General features: G+C 36.7%; 1 protein-coding gene across 1 annotated transcript; it reads right to left on the bottom strand.

The window, feature by feature from the left end:
- Nucleotides 1-15966: 15966 nt before the first annotated feature.
- LOC100265002 (UDP-rhamnose/UDP-galactose transporter 1) lies at nt 15967-22216 on the bottom strand. The gene is made up of 5 exons (XM_002278028.5): nt 21534-22216; nt 20756-20940; nt 18712-18912; nt 16801-16962; nt 15967-16688 (listed from the first exon to the last, which is right to left on the bottom strand). The coding sequence occupies exons 1-5, from the start codon at nt 21658-21660 to the stop codon at nt 16329-16331; spliced, it is 1035 nt and encodes a 344-aa protein (XP_002278064.1). The 5' UTR covers nt 21661-22216; the 3' UTR covers nt 15967-16328.
- Nucleotides 22217-22840: the final 624 nt, after the last annotated feature.

The raw sequence follows: 22840 nt of genomic DNA, 5'->3' as shown, positions 1-22840 counted from the left end.
TCGGAACCCCCACATCTTCGTCCGGACACATATGTCCGGATGCATCTTCAACCGAAATTATTGCCGGGGCGGCTGAGGTCTCAGTTGCCATCTCCACCTCGCCTCCATCCGGATGAACATCATGAGCAGAAGCGCAGCTAACTTCAATCTCTTGCTGCCGCTCCTGAAGCCGCCCGAGGAGTCCGGACCGTAGATCGCGCATCGAACGCGGTTTCTTTGGAGAAGGCCCTTTCACCAGGACTATGGCCAAGCAATCCGGGTCGTCGGAAGGCTGACTTTGGCTTTCCGCCCCCACTTCCTCCAACGGGGCCGTTTCAGCTGCATCAGCATCCGGATTAAGGTTGCCCGGATGGTTGATAGATGCAGCTTCCTCAGCCACGTTAGCCAGACGCGCAGCCGCGGCTAAGGAAGGGCCCGCATGATTCAACCCCGACATGCATCCGGGGCCGCTTGAGATAGAGTGCGGAGCAGCGTTTACTGGCTCCTCTATCATTACTTCCCCCTCATAGGTAATTTGTGGAGGGGGAAACTCCTTGGGAGGAGTGGGTTCCTTCACATCCTTCCCATGCTTCTTCACCAGCTTCCTCCTCTTTCCTGGAGTTTTCTTTGAAGGAGAGTCCGGACCCCGCTTCTGTCCGGGAGCCTTCCGGATAGTGCCTTCAGTTTTTTTCTGATCTCTATCCTTCAGGAGCTTTCGCCGTCTTTCAGCATCAGCTTCTTTAGCTTCCTGATAGAGGGGGAGCTCCTTCACAGTATAATGCTCCCCAGGCACTATCTCATCCTTTGCCAATTTCCTGGGGAGAATATTGATAACATATTCCTGGGGCTCCCGGACGACCGCTATCAAATTCCGCGCGGAAAGCAATGTCTTGTAGGCCCTCTCCTTGGGATCTATCTCGAATAATTTGCATACACAGGCGAAGGACGCCTTTTCCACCCAATCCACAAGGTGGCCCCTCAATTCCAAACCTGCATTGTCAGCAACAAAAGGTGAGAATTCCGTCCGGAAAAATCAACAAAAAATCAGCAAAGTAAAAACCGGACAGAGAATCGCAAAACAAGATTACCCGAAATTTTTAAAGTATAATTTGGAGAAAAAGGCCTCGACGCATGCTGCGATAGCCCCGCCCATACACCCCCGACCGCCACCAGCCCCTTCGCCCCTCCCTTTGTCGAATATGGCAGCTCTGTCACCATTTGAAGGGAGGGCAGGTGCGCGGACACACTGAAGATATCAGTCTTTGCTTTCTTCAGGGAATAGACAAAGAACACTTCCAGTAGAGTCAGGTCGAGGCTGTACAGCATGTTGATGATGCTGCATCCCATCAGCACCCGGACAAGGTTGGGATGAATGAAGATGGGTGGAATCTGAGAGAAGTGGAGGAATTCCTTGAACAACGCCGGCAGAGGGAATCGGAGCCCCGCGTTGAATTGTTCCTTTGTGAAGAGGATAACGTTTTCCTCACCTTTCTCAGTAGGCATCGCCGCTTCCTCGTTCACCAAGTCTATAGATACGTCATTTGGGATGCAGAACCGCTCCCGGAACTCCTTCACATCTAATTTGTCTATTGCCTTTTCGCCAGCCTCGCTGACCCGGGCAGATGAAACAGTCTTTTTTGGAGCCATTTCTTACCACAAAGCCAAAGCAAAATCTACATACAAAAGCAATGCAAACGGTTCAAACCAAGCAGTCAGAAAATACACAAACCCTAACCCAAAGCAGTCAGAAAAACCCCTCAAAAATCCCCCCCCGAACACCAACAAAGTACCAACATTCAACAAACAATTGCAAGCGACTTGTCCAAAACAATGCCCAAGCAAGCCAGGAACCAAGTTTAAAGAACCAGCAAAAGCAACCAAAGGAATGACAGTAGCAAAGAGGTACGCACCAAATAAACCTCTGAAGAAGAAGAACGATTACTGTCTCGGTACAAAATAAACAGCAGCAAACAAATGAAGTCGCGATACAAAAACACCGGTACAAAAGAGCTTTTCGAAGTTTTTCTCAGAGAAGCAAAGGGCGCAGAAAAAGCAGTAAGAAGAAAGGCTCTCAAGAGAATGCAGTAGGAAAAAATGCAAAAAGAGGTACAGTGCCCTATTTATAGTGGGACAGCCCCTCGGCAAACCAAACCAACAGTCATGTTATCATTGAAACGACATATTGCCTGGGGATACACAGGGTCGGCGGCTCGTCATAAATGCTTTTTTGGCTTCCGCACCCCCACTCGCCACGTGGCCCAGTTAGACGAAGGGACCTCTTAAATTTTCAAAAGCCAGTTATTTTTAACCCGCCCATTTTTCGGGCAAAATAGGCATGTTAAAAAGGGGGGCAATGTAGGGACCCCTCCCCTTGAGAAACACGTGGCACGCAGCTCATGGTGACGCGTGGCACGTATTATCAGTCGTACCATCGTCATCCGGATTCCCCTAAGGATATGCATGGTGCAGTTATCCTATCCGGACCGCCTCAAGGAAAGGCAAACGATGTTTCAGCTTCTCCTATCCAAGGAAGAGCAAACGACGCTGGTAGAGCGTAGACATCCGGATAGTCTCCACAACACATCCGGATAATCAGCATGAGCCATCCGGATATAAATCGACTGGATGGTCAATTAAAGTAAAGCGAGTCTTACACGCAATCACAACAAGCAGTCATGGCCCACATCTTGTCACCTGTAGAGTGAGAGGACAAGAAGAAGTGACAGCAAGTCACTTCCCACGATCATTCTACATAATCACTTCCCACGATCTTTGACAGCCGCATCACCTACCATGGTCTCTGACAGCCATTCGTAGGATGATAGTGCTCCTACTGACACCTATTATCATCATCACAACATAAAATATCTTCTCACCATTAATGAAAGGAGCAGTACCCCTGAAGCTGTATATATATGCATTCACACGAAGAAGAGAGGGATCTCTCCTGGTAACCTCTTGATATCTAGTAAAAGGCCAACTGATTTATATTCCTCTTTCTCACCATGCCTAATAAAACCATCGGAGGGTGCGTCCGGACACCCTGTCCGGATGCCTTTTTGCAGGTACGACCACTGAATCAAGAACCCTTTGTGCGTTGAGAATCGCGTGTTCGTCCATCTAGCAGTAACTTGGACCACCTGATACGCGAGGCGACAACAACATTAAGGTTTTATAATACATGATATCCCATATAAGTTGATTACTATAGCGTGACTTAACCCATGATGTTCTTCTCATAATATCAGCCAAACCTATGCGTCTCTCCGGTGACCCCATGAATTTATCTTTACCTTTTCCGACAAGATCTATTCTTCGAATCGAAGGAACTCTATTTAGAAGTACCGTGGGATAAGATACCTTATTAGCGAACCGCGAAACTTTATACCCTAAAAAATTATTACTACTGCTTATCACCCCTTGTATATTGCCTTTTCTCCATGGTTTTCGAATAATCGGTAAAACTGGCGCTCTGATGATACGTCTACTACTACTACTACTACTAGCATTAACTTGATTGTTAGAACCCTCTCTTTTCTTATAAGACACAATAAGATGTTTGATTTGCGCAATTAGACTTTTCATGTTTTTTGTTAGTTTTTCCAGTTGGTTCGTCCTGCCGTTCCGGCTTCCTGCTTGCAGCTTCCAGCTTCCGTCTTTATTATATTTTAATGATAAACCCCACATCTTCTGCCTTACCTTGGATCTACTGTGATGGTTATAGTTTGATCCCCCCTCTCTAACTCTGTTGAGGTGGTCTAAGTCTCTACTCTTTGTGTTTTGATTTATGTTTCGAGTGTTCTCATACTGTAGAGAGGGACAGGCATTGAGGTATCACTTTTTAAAGGTGTGTTTCCCGACGTTCCTAAGGAAAAAATAGGATATTGTGATTCTTCTTTTTTCCCTAAAGATCAACAAAAAGCGTATACCAGAAATAGCTGGCTTGGCTGCAGAAAGAGTTCCCTGCCTGCTTACCTGTCTTTTGGGAATTCCATTAAAATCTGCGAGAAAGCGGGGTACTTGACGCTTCTTTATCTTTTAAAAATTCACATATTATATTGGGGAAGACTTCGTAGATTAACTATGTAACTTCCGCTTGCCTTTCTTCGGCCGTATTCTCGTTAACTCCTGGGCAAAGGTTTCACAAGAGGCGAGCGGCTCATTTCCAACCGAAAAGGTTAGTAATAGGCTCGACTAAGTTTAACTAAAAAAAAATCAGTTTTTATAATTCTCTTTTGTGTTTGATTCTTCTTTGCTCTTCTAAAACTCTTTCAGACATCTTCAATCAAGACTTTTCCAAACACCTTCAACCAAGACTTTGATACCACTTGTGCTAGAGGAAATGTCAATTTAAACATATTAATAGAAAAACACAAAATAAAGCAATCACACAAAAAGGTATATAAGGTTTTAACGTGGCTCGACCAATCATGCATACCTCTACGGATAAAAGAAAATATTTCATTATAAGATAGAGAATATTACAAAGGACATAACTATACTCAACTATTGCATCTTAAAATATCATAACTTTCCCTACTCTTTGTATCTCCACCATGAACTATAAACCATTTTGCTCCATCAGATGTCTCTCACTTTTCCTCATATTTATACCTTAGTGAGCCCTTTTACTCCACCGGGTGTCTTTCACTCTTCCTCGTATCTCTATCCACCATGTATGGTCCTCACAAACTCATTTTCTTTCCCACAATTTTTTTTCCATTATGACCTAGTTATAAAGATATTCCAATAGTTTTCCTTATTTTATAAGGAATCTAATTACAATCACATATAAACTTAGGAATATGCTATACAATATTCCTTTTACAAGAAAAAGTATATCCCAATTAGGAATTTGAGACACTAGCCAACACTGTTTGCCTCCTAGTCCTAACATGTAAAACTTATAAAAATTTATTTGTTAATATATGTTACTTTGGGCCCAAAATCAAGTTTCCTAGCTAAAAGCCTAGACTAGGTGACCAAGCAAGGCAAGTGCGATTAATGGCTAAGCTAAGTAGGTTACATAGAAGCCCCTCCATTCTTGCAACTCTAACGCTTAATTTGGAAAATATTTTCAAAAGCAGTTTTGTAAAAACAATTTTGGAAATAGTTCTCTGACATTTTGTAAAACAAGAGTATTTGGGAACTTGAAATGTTTTTAATCTATTTTCTATGTTTTTAAATATGTTTTGAAAATAAATTTTAGTTGTAATGCTTTATTTTTAATCATTATCTATATTTGTATAGGTTTTTTTTTAAACAATTGTAAAAAAATAAAAAATAAATAAATAAACCAATTGAAAACAACTAAATGGTGTTCTTTAAAAATATGTTGTTTCCTGTTTCTAAGAATAGGAAATTGTTTTTTGTTTTTTGGTTGCCAAACTTATTTTCCTATATTTGTTGTTATAGAAAACACAAAATTATTTTTAAAAATAGTTGCCAAACAAAGCCTAAAGCTCTAACATTCTTCCTTTTACTACAAAACTCTTCCCTTACTTTCTCTCTTGTCAAGCACTCTAAAACAAAACCTAGAAGAAAAAAGTTGGAGAAAATTAAAACATAAATTACAAAACTAGATAAATGCGACAAATGCGATTCTTCCCTCCATCTTCCCCATTTTCACGTTCTATATAGAAATACTAATTTTTCAACATCACATTACATAGTTAAGAAAAATTATCTCATTTGTTCGTAATTAGACTTAAATTTTATTTGTTTGTACCTTAGTTTTATTTTAACAGTGTTCAATGATTTAGTTTTTATTACACTTCAAGGGTTAAAAATTGAGAGTTCAACGTGACATCCATTTGATAATTATCCTATTGTATATGTGATACATATTCTTTATTATAGAAATGTTACTAATTTCCAATAAATTTCAATACTCTTTTTAATTTTAACGCGTGCCCCTATAGAGTAAGGCTCTTCTGCTATCAATGAAACCTCATGTATTTAGTGTGGTAGAGAGCGTTGAAAAGGAGGAACCTTACACTCATCATGAAGCCATCACTAGTAAAAAGTCTACACAGTGGATTGTTGCTATGAATGAGAAGATTGAATCTCTTCAAAAGAACCATACTTGGCAACTAGTTGAGAAACTTAAAAATCAAAAGATTGTTGGTTGCAAATGGGTCTTCAAAAGAAAGAAAGGAATTCCAAGAGTGGAGGATGCTAGGTTCAAAGCATACTTGGTGGCAAAAGGTTACACACAAAAAGATAATGTGGACTTTAATGAAGTGTTTTCTCCATTTGTGAGGCATAGCTCAATTAGGGTATTACTTGCTAAGATTGCTTTATTTGATTTAGAGTTAAAGTAACTTGATGTCAATATTGTTTTTCTACATGGTGAGTAAGAAGAACATATTTTTATGCATCAACATGAGGGATTCATTATTTCGAGAAAGGAAGAACATGTTTATTTGTTGAAGAAATCTCTTTATGGTTTGAAGCAATCTCCTAGACAATGATATACAAGGTTTGATACTTTTATGATTGGTAATGGCTACCATAGGAGTGAGTATGATAATTATGTTTATCACAAGGAATTATTTGATGGTTCTTTCATTTATTTATTATTTTATGTTGATGACATGTTAATTGTCTGCAATAATATGTCCAAGATCAAACAAGTTGGAAACTTAACTTCAATGAGAGTTTGAAATGAAAGATCTTGGAGCTGCGAAAAAAAAAAAATAGGTATAGAGATTTATAGAGACTGAGAAGCATGAAAATTGTACTTATCACAAAAAAGTACATTAAGAAAGTGTTGGAACACTTTGGAATATAAGGGTCAAAACCAGTGAGTACTCCATTAGCAACTCATTTTAATATTTTAAGTGCTTTGTCACCTCAAATTGAAGAAGAGAGGGAGCACATGTCACATGTTCCTTATGTTAGTGCAATTGGGAGAGAGAACATTATGTATGTCATAGTTTGCACTAGGCTAGACATTTCACATGCAGTTAGTGATGTGAGTAGATATATGGATCGTCCTGGGAAGATCCATTGGCAAGCTGTGAAATAGACACTTCAATACTTGAAAGAAACATCACATGTTGACTTAGTAGATGATAAAAGTAGTGACCTCTCTATGGAAATTGTTGGTTATGTTGATTCTAATTATGTTGGAGATTTGGATAGAAGAAAATCCCTAATAAGGTATGTATTCACTTTATGTGGTAATGTTATTACTTGGAAAATAACTTTACAATCTATAGTTGCTTTGTCAACTATTAAAGCAAAATACATGGCGGCCACAAAAGCAGTGAAAGAAACTATTTGGCTTAAAGGTTTGGTTGGTGATTTAGGTTTACAAAAAAAGTTGACTATTATGTATTGTGATAGCTAAAGTGTCATACATTTGACTAAAAATCAGATGTTTTATGAGAGGACCAAACATAATTGTGAAACCAAGATTTGGTTAATCTTGATTTTGATGATAACAAAACAAGGTTTAGAACTAATGATCATATTTCAAGTGTGATTAGGCAAGACGACTTCCAAAGTGGCAATCCAAAGACAAATCAAGCCAAGGAGAAATCATGAAGAAGAAGACCACCTCAAAGAGAAGAGTTTTTCAAGACCAAAGCTTCTTAAGATCTCTTTGTAAGGTTGTTGGTGCACTAGGACTTTCATGCATTTCATTCTTTATTTATGCATCAAAATCATCCAAGAGTAATATTGTTTTAAATATCTTAAGAATTGGATGATTTCATGTTTTCAACTAAAACCTTGTGTTAAATGATTTTCAAACTTGTGTTAAAAGGTTTTAAGTTGAAAAAGGTTGAGTGTTGAGCAAAAAAAAATGGCTCAACCGGTTGACCGGTTGAGAGAGGCAAAAAAGTTTCTTTCTCTCCCAATGGCTTTCTCTTCCCAGTCAAGGTTGAACCTCAACAGGTTGAGGTCCGGTCGAGGTCCGATTGAGGCCCAACGGTCACTTTTCCTAACGGCTAGTCAACCGGTCAACCCCTAGCTCGATCGGTCGAACCCCTAATGGCTAGTATGACTTTTTTCTTCTATAAAAAGGCTTCAATCTTCATTGTTTCTTGAGCTTAACCTTCCCAAATCATTCTTGAATATATTTGAGCCTTAGAAGAGTGTTTTTTAGTGCACCATTGTTTCATAACTTGTATATCTTTAGTGCACCATTCAATCCTAGTTTTTCTTGTATCTTTGAGCCTAAAGTTCTATTATTAGGATTTTTGTGAGATCAATCTTTGTATATATTTGAGAGGAATTTTTTCAAGTGAGGGGTATCACTTGAGAGGTTGTTCAAAAGTGGGATAACTCTTGAGAAGTGTAAAGGGTGTTTGGAGCCAAAAGTCCAAGAGGGTGAATTGGAACCATAATCCAATTGTAAAGAGATTGGAAGCTTGGTTGAAGCTTCAAGATAGTGGAACTCTCACTCGGTTAGGAGGTTGAAGAGAGTGGACGTAGGTAAGGAAGTGCCGAACCACTATAAACTCTCGTATTTGCACTCTCTTTTCCCTAACTCTTTTAAATTAAATGCAATTGTGTTTATTTTGTTTATTATATATTTGCATATAATTGTCTCTTATTTTTGCATAGTTTAAATTTGTGAAAAATAGACCATCACCCTATTAACCCTCATCTTTAGGGTGATTACCATAGTTTGGATTAGCCTCAAATTCCTAACAATAATGATATCAAAATGCATTTTATTAGGGATGTGATTGCATAAGGTACTATTGTAGTGAAAAAAATCCCTACAGTGGACAATCCTACAAATATGATAACTAAGTCATTTTCTACAGTTAAGTTCACGCATTGCTTGGATTTAATTGGTGTGAATAGTATCTGAAGGCCTCTTTGGGGTGTGAGAGTGAAGTAACATGGAAGACTTAAGACTTTCAAGTTTGTTTGAATATTTGGAATTTGAGCCAAGGTGGATGTTAGGAATTTGAGGCTAATCCAACTTATGGTAATCACCCTAGAGAGAGGGGGAGGGGGGGGGGGGGGGGAAGGGGGTAAATAAGGTGATGGTCTCTTTTTCACAAATTTAAACTATGTAAAAATAAGAGACAATTATATGCAAATATATAATAAACAAAATAAACACAATTGCATATAATTTAAAAGAATTAGGGAAGAGAGAGTGCAAACACGAGAGTTTATAGTGGTTCGGCACTTCCTTGCCTACGTCCACTCTCCTCAACCTCCTAACCGAGTGAGGGTTCCACTATTTTGAAGCTTCAACCAAGCTTCCAATCTCTTTACAATTGGATTATGGTTCCAATTCACCCTTTTGGACTTTTGGCTCCAAGCACCCTTTACACTTCTTCAAGAGATATCCCTCTCTTGAACAACCTCTCAAGTGATACCCCTCACTTGAGAAAATCCCTCACAAAGATATACAAATAATGATCTCACAAAAATCCTAGTAATAGAACTTTAGGCTCAAAGATACAAGAAAAACTAGGATTGAATGATGCACTAAAGATATGCGAGTTATGAAACAATGGTGCACTAAAAAACACTCTTCCAAGGCTCAAATATAATCAAGAATGATTTGGGAAGGTTAAGCTTATGAAACAATGAAGATTAGAGCCTTTTTATAGAAGAAAAAAACCAAACTAGCCGTTGGAGATTCGACCGGTCGAGCTAGGGGTCGACTGGTTGACTAGTTGTTAGGAAAAGTGATCGTTGGGCCTCAACCGGACCTCGACTGGACCTCAACCGGTTGAGGTTCAACCTTGACCAGGAAGAGAAGGCCACTGGGAGAGAGAGAAACTTTTTGGCCTCCCTCAACCGGTCCTTGACCGGACGAGCACAACCGGTCGACTGGTTGAACTGGTTGAGCCATTTTTTTTGCTCAACACTCAACCTTTTTCAACTTAAAACCTTTTAACACAAGTTTGAAAATCATTTAACACAAGGTTTTAGTTGAAAACATGAAATCATCCAATTCTTAAGATATTTAAAACAATATTACTCTTGGATGATTTTGGTGCATAAATAAATAATGAAACACATGAAAGTCCTAGTGCACCAACAACCTTACAAAGAGACCTTAAGAAGCTTTGGTCTTGAAAAACTCTTCTCTTTGAGGTGGTCTTCTTCTTCATGATTTCTCCTTGGCTTGATTTGTCTTTGGATTACCACTTTGGAAGTCATCTTGCCTAATCACACTTAAAATATGATCATTAGTTCTAAACCTTGTTTTGTTATCATCAAAATCAAGATTAACCAAACCTTGGTTTCATAGTGGAGATAGTTGGAAAGTGTCTCAAATTCTATTTTTGAGTCAATTGGAAAGTTATTGATAGTTTCCTAATAGAAGATGTTTTTGTAAGTAGGTTTCCTATTAATATAAAGGAAATATCATATTATCATATCTTCTTTTAGGAAAAAACATATTTGACAATTATACACTTAGTTTCCTATATAGAATCTTCCTTTGTAATTACGAAAAAATATAGGAAGAGATTTTGACCAAAATAGTGAGTCTCTTTTTTGGGTATAAATTGGGACTTTGGGATTTAAGAGCTAAAAAGGTTATAATTTTCTTCAACAATAGTGGAAGTTCTTCTTTGTCTTCGCCTATAGATGTAGGCCTGAGGTCAAACCATATAAAATGTTTTGTGTTTTGTTTTCATTTTTTTATTTTATTATTATTTTCTCCCTATTATTATTCTTTGTTGTGGTTTTCAACATACTCTTCCTCCTTGTGCATGCTTATTAGTTGGCTTTAGTCTTGACTTTTATTGGAAGCATCTTGCTCATCAGCTTGGGATTCCACACTTATTATTAAATCTCTTATAATCAAGAATCATTAGTGTTCATGTTGGATCAATTTTAATATAGTTAAAAAATGGGAGATGTTACTTTTACAAATTTGAGATTTTTTTCATCCCTTTTAATCAATTAATATAAAAATATAAAATCTAAGACGCATGTGCCCACCTGAAAAATAAAATAAGTAAAGCTAGCAAAGGCCTTAAAAAAGAAAATCAAAGTGGTGGCTTTGATCCCTTGACCTCATGAACAAGAGACAAGTATGTTTACCATTACACTAGATATCAATATATCTCCATTTATTGTCTCCTCCTAGACCACATTCCTAGTTCCGCCACTAACCATCTCACTTGCCATATGCCATATCCATTCATGTGGGCTACAATTGCAAAATTGACTTAAAGTTGGGAAAAAGTTAAGCTTCCAAATTCTCATCATTAACACTTAGCATAATGGCTTTAATAGCCAAGCCAAGCCAAGCCAACCATGCAACTAGCAACTTCTTCCACCTCCAACTGTTTTTTATATTTTTGGCCTAATCGATTAGTCAATGCAATCATCCATAGTTTAATTTTAATTTTAACGTCTTCTATTGCCTATATAAGTATGGACTTTTGGGGTTGCTTTTCATTTGAACCACGATAGTGAAAGGAAAGAAGCATGACATCAAAGCAGTAAAGAAAATGATAAGATTTAGGAAAAAAATGGTTGAGGATGATTGATCAGGAGAAAATATATGATCCAATAGTGAAAAAGTTGTTGTGTTGAGAAATTAAAGTTGCCTCGGAATTAGATGGGGTCTTAGAACGTTATATTTGAGTTTACGTGGGAAAGAAAATCCTTTGCAAATTCAACATGGATGCCAATGACCTAAATCATCCTCTATTCGAGAACTTGCTTCAAATATTTAGTGAAGAGTGTGGGTACTCTTATGATGAAGCCCTTAGGATTGCCTACGAGGTAGATATGTTTCAAAACCTTCTTCAACTCCTCAAGTCCAATAATCCCTTTGCACATTACATGCAACTTTTTGATCTCATCTTTGATTTCCATGACACTATTGCTTCATAATACCTAATTTAGATGATTTTTTTTTTGAAATACATTATTTATTTTGGATTCTCGACCTTCTATTTGAAAATAGTTTTTTTTTTTTATCTTCTATTTTATATTGTTTTGATGAAAATTAGAAAAAAAAATTTTCATTTTAATGTTTTCAAACGTTTGCTTAAAAATGTATGTGAGAAAAAATAGAGAATTTGAGAAAAAAAAAATTATTAAGTTTACACACAGGCACATACATTTACATCATCCTTAGATGATAGTTAACTCATGATTTATGTGCCTTGGAATATGCCTAGTGTGTTCTAGCAAATAGGGCAGTTGACCGTTTAGCCTTTTAAAGAGCCATGTGTTACCGCTTTACCTTAAGCACGTGACACTAAGGCCTCATGGGGTGACACCTTGACTTCATGAGTGGCCTATGACTAAGAGAAGGTGAACAAGCAAATAAGGACTAAAAAAAATAAAGGCTAAACTTAAATGAGAAAAACACCCAAGATGAGGGGTGAATTGAGTTTTTAAAAATTATTTTTGAACACAACAAATTCAAGCACAATAGAAGCAAATATAAAGAGATAGAGTTAAAGAAATTAAACTCAGATTTTATAATGGTTCGACACTTCCTTGCCTACGTCCACTCTCCTCAAGCTCCTAATCGAGTGAGGGTTCCACTAACTTGAAGCTTCAACCAAGCTTCTAATATCCTTTACACTTGGATTCCGGCTCCAATGAACTCTTACACAATCTCTTCAAGATTCAACTCACTTGAAGGCTTTAACACTCAATTTACAAGAATGAACTTCTCTCAACCTAATTCAATAATAGCTCAAATACAAATCAAAGCTAGGATGAATCACAAAGGTACACTAAAGGATATGCAAGTGAAAATTTAATACATCAAGAAAGAAATGAGAACTTTTAAGGCAAGAACAAGTGGGTAGACAAATAAATGTAGGTGTTCTATATCTCATAAATGAAGTGAAACTTTCTATTTATAGGTTTCTAACTCGAGAGCCAAGAAAAACAAAAAGCAGCCTCAACCGGTAGAGTTGGGGCTTGATCGGATCACTAGCCGTTTGAGTATTTAATGCTTTGGCAGGTTACCGTTGCTTTGATCGAACTTCGATCGGACATCGACCGGAGGATACCTCGATCGGGAATGAAGGACTACTGGAAGAGAGAGAGTGCTTGCCTCAACCGGTTCAACATTTTGGTCCCGAAAACCTATCTTTTTTTGTTATTTTCTCTTCTAACAGTTAGACAAGGTTTTTAGGTAAATTAATATGTCATTTTTGAAACGTTTTGCCTAATATACATTTGATAAAACTTGGGTTTTAATGAAACTATAACTTTAAAGAGTAAATTGAGTTTTCCAAAGATGCATGAAACGATATGTAAAACCTAAGTGTACTCATGCATTTATCTTACATTTGTTTCTTATGATTAAAGGTCTTCCAAACGTCTTGATCTTATATCCATTAGGTTCTTCGATGAATTTACAAATTAATACCTGAGATTCTTTACAATTTAAACAAATTAGTAACTTAATCATGATTTGTTATCATTAAAACCTAATTAGAAGAACCCTTGGGCTAACAAGGACTTTTGTAAAGCTTTTCGGTGGCTTCGAGATGAGTGCATGCTACTAGCATGTATGAGTAGCACATAGCCCACGTTGCCATCACACATGGAAAGTAGGTGGCATAAGTAGTACATGGCTCACATTTCTAGCATGCATGGACAGCAAGTGGTAGGACCCATGCCTGACCAAGGGCACACATGAGGGCTTCAAAAGAAGGCAAAGGGTGATGGTAACCCTTGCCAAGCAAACACTTATGGGCATTTAAGTCATGATGTATAGTGCAAATTGTGGGCATAATGACAAAGGGTGTGGGCATAGAAAAAAATGTGTTAGATGCCTCGACCTGGACTTGATCTAGATGTGGGAATGCATATAAGCATGGCACACTTAAGGAATAGCATGGGCCATGAGCTAAGAGACGGATTGACACCAAGGCATGTTGCTAGATATGCAGGCCAAGAGAGGACTTGGCACACACAAGGACTACCTATAGACACATGCAGTAGGCTGCTTAGAGACGCATGCAGTAGGCTGCTTAGAGATACATGTAGTAGGTTACTTAAGAGACGTATGCAGCATGCTACCTAGAAGCGTGTGCAATTGGTTGCCTAGAGGTGCATGCAACAGGTTACCTAGAGACACATGCAACAAGCTACTTAGAGACGCATATAACATGCTGATCGGATGCATAAGCTGATTTATGCACATGAGTGAGTTGACTCAAGGCATATGAGTGGGTTGATATAAGGCAAAACACAAGAGTGACCTCTTGGGATTAGGATAAGCCCCAAGAAGACATGTACCCAACCTTGGTGCTTGGGTATGGTTGAGCCTTCCTCTAGACTAAATAAGGACATGGAACAACTAAGCCCTTAAAAACATGGGGGATTTTGTTGAGCTTGGACATGTGGCAGTAACATGAGAGTTTTAGATGTATGAGGAATGGGCTTAAGGCATGAAAAGTTAGAACTCGGATTCAAATTCTAATTGTAATTTGGATTTGAATATGAATTTGGATTGTAATTGTAATTGTAATTTGAATAGGAGAAGAGGGGCAGTTGGTGTGACCATCCTATAAAAAGAGAGGGTTGGAGTGCCTTTTGAAAAGCATTGAACACACCAAGCATATTGTGGTAGTTATGTTGAGAGTCATGTCTTGTATTTTTTTTATAGAGAGTAAATAAATACAAGTTAGGGGATTGAACCTCGTAAACCTCATGTATTTTATGAGTCTTTCTTTGTTACAATCTCATATGGCTTTCTTTAGGTTAGCTTAAAGGGCATTTAAGCGCCACACAAATGCGAAAAATTTGAGGGGAAATCCGTGCCTATCACAATTGAGAATTTGAGAAAAAGAAAAGTTATCATATATATATATATATATATGGATGGATGCATGCTTACGGAAAAAAAACAAATCAAATTTCAAATTCTTTGAAAGAGTCAACTCACTCATGTGCATAAATCAGCTTACGCATCCCATTTTGGGTTGAATCCTTTGAAGGGTTATAACCGGCCATAGATGGTAGTTGATTTATGATTTATTTGCCTTGGAATATGTCCAATGCGTTCCAGCAAACAGGGCCGTTGGCTGTTTGCCTTTTAAATAGTCATGTTTTTCCTCGTGTAGAAAACTCCTTCCATTGAGGGTTTGGCCAAGAAGACCCAGAAGTATGCATTAATCATAAAACTCATGATAGTTCCCTTATTTGTAACTTATAATAGGCCCATTCCCTTTTAATGCATTAATCATAAAACTCATCCCATGTGTGTGATGGCCCCCTTACTTGTAACTACTAATAGGTCCATTCCCTTCTAATTTTGACTCGATCTGATTTCTCTTTATATGATAATCTTATGTATTAATAATTTTATTTATACTATTTTGATCCTTAAAAGGGAAAAAAATATTAATTTTAATTTAACAAGAAAATAAAAAACTTATACATATTCTTAAATAAGAAAGAAAATAACATATGATTAGAATTAGTTATAAACTTATATATTTTAATTTTTATGTAATAGAAGAATATATATATTATTAATTTAAAATTTATTTTCCCCCTTTTCTCTTCAATACGTTTGAAGATTTGAACAGTATGGTATGAACTGGATTGGTCCCATCCCATTTCCCTTTCTTATTTCGGTTTTTCTCTTTTGCTTGCAGTCTTTACAAAAAGGAAAATGAACTAGTTATGATATTTCTATTACCGTTTTAGGGGCTTTTCAGGGTACAGAAAAGGAAATGTAGTATCCTTCCAAGCGCATGGTTAACGTACGCCATCAAAGAGACTGGATGAAGAGATTCCTTCATTTCCACTTCTACAATACTTCAATAGTTTAATATTCGTTTACTAAAGAAATTATATCACATTCTAAAATTTATTATTAAAAAAAAGTATTAAATATCATATTTAGTATTATTTGAAAATTGCTCCATAACCCATCTTTATTAATAATATTCATGATTAAAAGGCTAGATAATACATAGCACTGTTATCATGCCCCATTTTCTCCCTTAACCCATGCAATATACATAGAAAATTGTCATCAAAACCATGCAAAAGCCAAGCATCACCCCGTCTCTAATCTTGCAATATACATAAGCTGAATCAAAATAAAATGCTTCCTCCACCATCCATAGTACATGACCTTACGAGAGACATTAAAGTAGCTAGACTACCAGCTTGAACAAAACGGATTTTACATATTAACCCATTGTGCCTTCATCAGTGCACCATACACACAGATAAATAAAAAGAAGAATAATTTAAAATGAAACTAAGAAATTTTTATAAAATTGATGACAATTTCTAAGATGAATGTGTGATGGTGTGTAACGGTCAGCAGATTAAGTCTTGATACGGCCGTAAATGAGGCAAAAAAACAAACCAAATTGAAGTGAACTCACACAAAGTACCTGTTTTTCCTGCCATGTGTCAATCTATTCTTTAGATTCACCAAGTTCAATATCCTTTACTGGTGTCTTCTCTATCCCATCCTTCAGAAGTCTAATTTCCTCTTCTGTCAGGCTGTTTTTAACATTGGACATTGTCTTCGCATTTGCCTGCTTTTCAATCTCCACAGCCCAGCTATAAATTATCATTCCAACAACTGCAACAATCATTCCTGAAATATTCTTAAAAGTCAGCTCTGAATCAAAGAGCAGCCACCCCAGTGTAAGAACACAAACTGTTTTCATGTGACCTAAAACCTGGAAGGAAACTGCTGAGAAGCGTCCTATGCAGAGGTACTGGCTCACATTGCAGAACACTGCTAGGGAGCATGAAAGGAGTATGAAAAACTGCACACCATTGGATTAAGTTAGCAGGAATCTATCTATACAGACTGATAATATGTGGCTGTGCTCAGTAATCCATTAGAAATAATATATGCATAGAAAGATAAGTTCTTACAATGACACCAGAAGACAGCTTATAGTTTGTAATAAATTTGCCATTAAGGAAGTAATCGATGAATGGACCAAGCACAAGGAGGGAGATGGACTGAATCGGAGCAGTTTTACTCAGCAATTCGAAAGATCCAATTGAGTACTTCTTTTGCAAAGAACCTATTGACTGTATCACAGAAAATTTTCCACTCATTGTCAGAGGACATGAATAAAACTCTTTCCACACAAACATCACGAACCAGCAAAATCCATTAAGCATAAGATGTTCCTTTTGTTTAAAAGTGTGTTCTTTCCCCTCAAATCCAATCTATTTGTGCTATCAAAGTGAACAAACACTGATGGAAGAAAAACAGATTTGTTTGTGCATGTGTGGTGGTGGGAGGTGGTTGAGCTTGAAGTTGCTGGATAAGCAAGTTTGGAAGGCTCTTAGAAGGGGCCCTTTCTCTGTTAGATCATACTACAAGATGAAGGCTATGCCTACCTTGTGGTTTAGGTTTCAAAGATAACTTCAAAGGTGGCTTTTTTCCACATGGGAGGTAGGGGGGGGGGGGAGGAATTCCAATGACTAATCAAGTGATGGTGATGAGGACTCCAAGATATACATCAAGAAAGAGAATTAGTATTAGTTGCGATTAAAGAAGGATTTTTACTACTTTGAATTTAATTAGAATTAGTACTTGTTAGAGTCAAATTAGGATTAGGCAATTAGGTTATAAGACATTAGACTTAAGAGTTAGAATGGATTGTTAGATTCCTAGTAGACTTGGATTTTTTGAGAAGTCTATAAATAAGGCTAATTAATGTAAACCAAAGTATTAGTTGGTGATTAAATAATATTAGTTTTTTTTGCAAGTGTTGCAATTCTCAATGGTGAGACTCCATTGATTTTCTGCTAGATGAGACTCCTAAAAGGCTTTAGTGAGACTCTAAGGTTTCTATCTTTTCTTTTTCGCATTTACTTCTCCTTAAACCCTAAAAAATAAAAACCCTATCCCACCTATTTAATTGTACCCAACCATCCTAGGGTTGTCCTACATTAGATGTTTAGAGGATGAAGTATGGTAAATTGGTGTTGCCTTCACAAGCAAAATGAAAAGTTAGGGATGCATTCTTCATCATTACAAATAGGTATTGCGCTTGTGGCATCCTATCTTCTCCTTGTTCAAGGTTTCTTGGGTCTTGCCTCGTTAGTTAAAGATGTGTTATTTAGTTGGCATGGCATAAATATGGGCAAGAATTGCAAGATGGTGAGGGGGTCCATTATATTTGTTTTGGTCTACCTAGAGAGAAGGAAATAGAAGTTTCTTCAAATGCATGAAAGGTCAAGATGGGCTATGAAGGATAGCTTTCTCAAGGCTCTGTTTTTGTGGTCTAGTAGCATTTAAGGAGGAATTGGAATTGAGAGTCTTTCCTTCTCCACTTAGTAGATAGCTTGCTACATGGTAGCTAAGAGTTTGTTGCTTTTTACCTTCTTTTTGTCCTTAAATCTTTAAATGCCTTGTGCACTTCTTGTGTGCTAGGGTTGTTCCCCTTTATTGTTAGGTGTCATTTTAATAAAATTCTTATTTAGGTGTTAAAAGAGGCAATTGCTTCCTCAGGATCTAAACAAGCCAATGAAAATCTATTATGAAGCAGCCAATGATTGTAGTGACAATAAGAAACAGAAAAGCATTAACCTTGAAAAACAAAAACTTATTTTCACTAAGAAGCAATTTCATTACTTTTTAGCTACCAAAATGTATGAAAAATACTAAAATGTGCCTAAGAAAAACCAATGTTGGACAAACATAAAATAGTGCAGAACAGGACTGTAAAATTCAGGGAAAAAATAATTTGTAAACCGATCAATTCATCAGCCTTGACAGGACTATTTACATAATAAATGCAAAACAAGAGGAAATTAGCATATACTCACAATTTGCTGCAAAGATGTTGACACTACTGCTACACAGGCACATATGAAACCTTTAGCATTAACTTTCACATCAGTTACAGTGCAGACACCCACTCCTATAACCACAACCACCACAGAAATCTTCACTTCCCTAGAGTAGTGTTTGTTATGAAGGATCCATTCCATCACACATACCACTGGAATCATGCTCAGTTTTGAAATCTGCACCACAGATAGAACAAGGCAAGTTTTACATGGAGAGTTAGCATCAAATTCTTGCACTTCTTTGAACAAATTACATTAAGTGCTGCTTCTGAAACAGACTTCACTTTTGTACCGTACAAGAAATTATTTAAGAGAAAAAAAAAACAAAAAAACAAAAAAAACAAAGAACCTGTCCAAATCACCATCCACTGCATCAAGAATTTTAGTCTAAAATAGGGAATGCGTATAACTAGTGAAACTAAAGTCACATGAATTGCCACTAATAACAAGGTCTTCATCCTTGAAAACCTTAAAAAATCAGTTGTTTAAACTGATCACATGTCTCTGTTCTTAAACAAATTGATGCTCGGTTTGCTTCAGTCACCTCAACAACCACACACCACCAGCAATACCACCCCTCGCCAAGAAAAGCAATAATCTTTAGCAAGCAAATAACAGCAAAGTTAGTGTTTCAGAAACATAAATGCAGTATCATCCATCTAGAATTGCACCAATGTGTTCAACTAGTACAACAATCAGTGGGGTGTTTCTGAAACTTTCCTTCTTGAAACCAACCATGCTGATTCCAAACCCAAACCCAGGAAGAAACCTCAATTTTCCTTTGGTGGAAAGACATATATCATACTCTACCCTTGATTTATTTCTGTTTGGATAAAAAAAACTGAAATTTATAGAGAGACTAGGGGAAAAAAAGGAGAAAAATTAAAAGTCCACAGATCATTGCTCCCTTTTGGCTAATAATTTGGCATCTTCATTAGAAGTCTTGACCTCCAAGAAAATGGAGAAATAAAATCTCTCTTATATAGCAGATGGTAATCCATGATCAAAAAAGATCAGAGCACCCAGACAAAAGAAAATTCTAGTAGAATACAAGAGTGAGTAGCATCTCAAGATGATTTAAATGCAAGAAAAAATATTGGTTGCAGCAGCACCAAATTACTAACCAAGACTAAGCAAGCCACCAAAACAAAGAAGCTAACTTGAATAAAATAAAGCCATACCCTAAGGTGCCAGAAAAGGACTAGGTTCTTTCCAATGCAAGGTCTCTCCTAAAGCAAACTTTGCTTTTGGCATATGATAAAAGCACATAGTAGTGCAGTTAAAAGGGTTTCAAAGTTAATGCAAGCCCTCAAAATGTACATGAACGAGATATATGGTTGCAGAATCTGAAAAAGAGATTCGACCTTCAAGTTGCTAAAAACAGCTTCTTTTCGAAATGAAATATCTATATTTATCATCTGTCCTTGAGCTATGGATTGCAACCATGTATAGTGCAAAATCAAGTACAAATCAAATCCCAATGGCATGCTCCCAAGTCCTAACAAAAAAAATTCTAAAAGCACAACATCCAAAGGAGTATATTCCCTTAGTCTCCACTAACTTGGGAATAAACAGTGTACACTATAACAGAGCAAGTTCAGGCAGTTCTCACTCTCGTAGGAACATCAGAGGTAAACATAAGACTCATTTCAGGTGAAGATTTGGTTTTCTTAAAAGCAAATGAAGCATCCTTGGTAAATGCAAACATGGAATAAAACTAGGGGAATGACCACAAAAATATAAAGGAGTATGAATGCTCTAACAAAGATCACAATTCTAACAAATGAACAAGCTTCCAAAAGCGTTGAAAGAAAAACTAAATTAACATCTTAGATGAAAAACTAGATAAATACAACTCAGGCACATTAGAATGGTGTCCACTTGGACTGGCATACCTTACCTTGCCCGAGGGAAGCCCCCAAAATTAGTTAATATCATACCCGTTTATAAAGGTACTCAAATTTACCGTTAAAAAAAATTACATAAGTACGTACCAATGAAGCGTTTTAGTAATTCTTACTTGATAGAATCCAACTGAGTTTAGCATGAGGCTCAAGTTCATCCCTGTGATAGACATATTGGCTACAATTGAGAACCAGAGAAGCTCCCACAAAGGAACATACTTTGATGCAGAATAGCCAGTAGCATTTGACACCAGACCAACCAGTGCAGTAACCGCAAAATGAAACCCAGTTAAAGTGGTGGCTGAAAAAGAATACAGGATAATAAGTTTAGAGTTGAACATTTGGGTCAGGAATTAGAAATCAGGTGAATGAATAAATCATACTGATCCTCAAAAGAGAACAGGTTCAAAATTTCCAGGTCATTTCTATAATTCTTATGTTTAGCTGGCCGGAATTTTTTCCCAGTATTCAGTCAGTTCCTAACTTGGCGAGCAGTTGGGAAGTGATGGATCTTCCCGTTATCCCAATAAGGAACTTCCTCCGTGACGAATTTGAGTAAGGGTCAAGAGATCCGAAAAGATAACTTACAACAGACAAAAGGAAAAAGGAAAAAAAAAATATTATGAAAAGAAAAGAGGAGAAGGTAAGATTGAAATTCGAAAGAAGAAAGCATCAGATCAAACACCTCTTTAGGAAAAATGATAATTAAAAAAAAATTAAGAACTTTAAAACAAGGACGTAAATAATTATTATTTTTTTTTAAAAAAGAAAAAAGCTCAGAAGGGAAATAATACGAAAGATCCGCGGAAACCTAAGAATGCAGCTGTAATTTGTAGTGGGGATACAATTAGATTGGGTAAGAGAATTTACAAAAGCCAGATCAGAGAGACTAACCGAAGCTGAATGCGTAACCACTGGCGGACATAAGCTGCTTGTTAGCCATGATAATTCCGACGGAGCTGATAACATTCATGGCCCAGGCACCCACATCGGAAACGGAGGATTTCTTGTCGCTCTCCATGCTCTTGGAAAAGAAAAGGGAGGATGCGCAATAGAAATACTAGATCTCAAGGAGACAAGCGGTGCAGAGATGGAGCAATTCAATTTACTAATTTGGAAGAAGAAAAACGACGAAGAAGATGAGGCAGATTGATAGAGAAGGCTTGGCTCGACTCTATTTTGCTTAATACTTTTGAACCTATCGTTCAGAGGAGTGGGGGTAGGGTTTGTAATTGGGAAGATCTGGATTCCGGGGAAGCGGTGTGTATTGGTGTGGAACGTGGATCTGTATCTCACGCTTTCTCTTTCCCCCTCGCTCTCAACCCAATGTCTCTAGTCTCTCCCCGTTATTAAACGTATTACGTGTGACTACGCTGGTAAGCCCGGCCATCCTCAGTCCAATCCCCTCTGTTCCACTCTCGTTTATTACTTTTCTAATTTTTTTCCTTCTCTCCTTGGATTTTGAGAACCGCGTTTAATTTTTCCTTTCTAGTGCTTTTTCCACCACCAGATCGTGCTTCATATTCAAACTTATTCTTATTTGAATAAATGAAATTAACCTTGTTAATGAGAAAAAATCGGATGTATTTGGATTCTAGATATTTTAAAGGAAATAAAGAGAAAAAGTCAAACGAAAAAAATAAAATAAAACAAAAATAAATAAATTATTTTTAAGGATAATTATGATAAAGGAGTAGTTGAAGGTGCATAACTTTGAAGGAGTAGAACAAATTTTTAGGTAGAGTTAGATGTAAGAAAAACTTTTAAATATGGTTATAATTTTAAAATTCAAAATCTCTAAAATCTTGAAATATCCTTTACTACTTTAAAATTTAAAATAATTTTATTTTAAAATTATGCATTTTAAAATTTTTGAATACCCAAGTTTCTATAAAATACATTTCTTGTTTTTTTATTTTTAAAAATAAAAAATAACAATAATTTTTACAATTTTAAAAATAAAAATTCTTATATATGAAAAATATAAGCTCGTTTTATATCCTTAAAAATTACTTTAAAAATTTTTTAAATGTGAGATAATAATAAAAAATTTACTACCTTTTTCTTCTAAATAATTTTTTAAATCATTACCTTTTTAACGTGACTTTATCAAATTATTTTATTGTTTTCTGTTTTCAAATTTTATCTTAAAATCAAATTATAAATTTAAAATTTTTCTATTTATTTTTTAAATATATACA

The sequence above is a fragment of the Vitis vinifera genome, chromosome 18, assembly GCF_030704535.1.
Source record: "Vitis vinifera cultivar Pinot Noir 40024 chromosome 18, ASM3070453v1".
Classification (NCBI taxonomy): domain Eukaryota; kingdom Viridiplantae; phylum Streptophyta; class Magnoliopsida; order Vitales; family Vitaceae; genus Vitis; species Vitis vinifera.
Note: the sequence above shows the minus strand (reverse complement) of the source record. Positions and strands in the feature narration are given on the sequence as shown.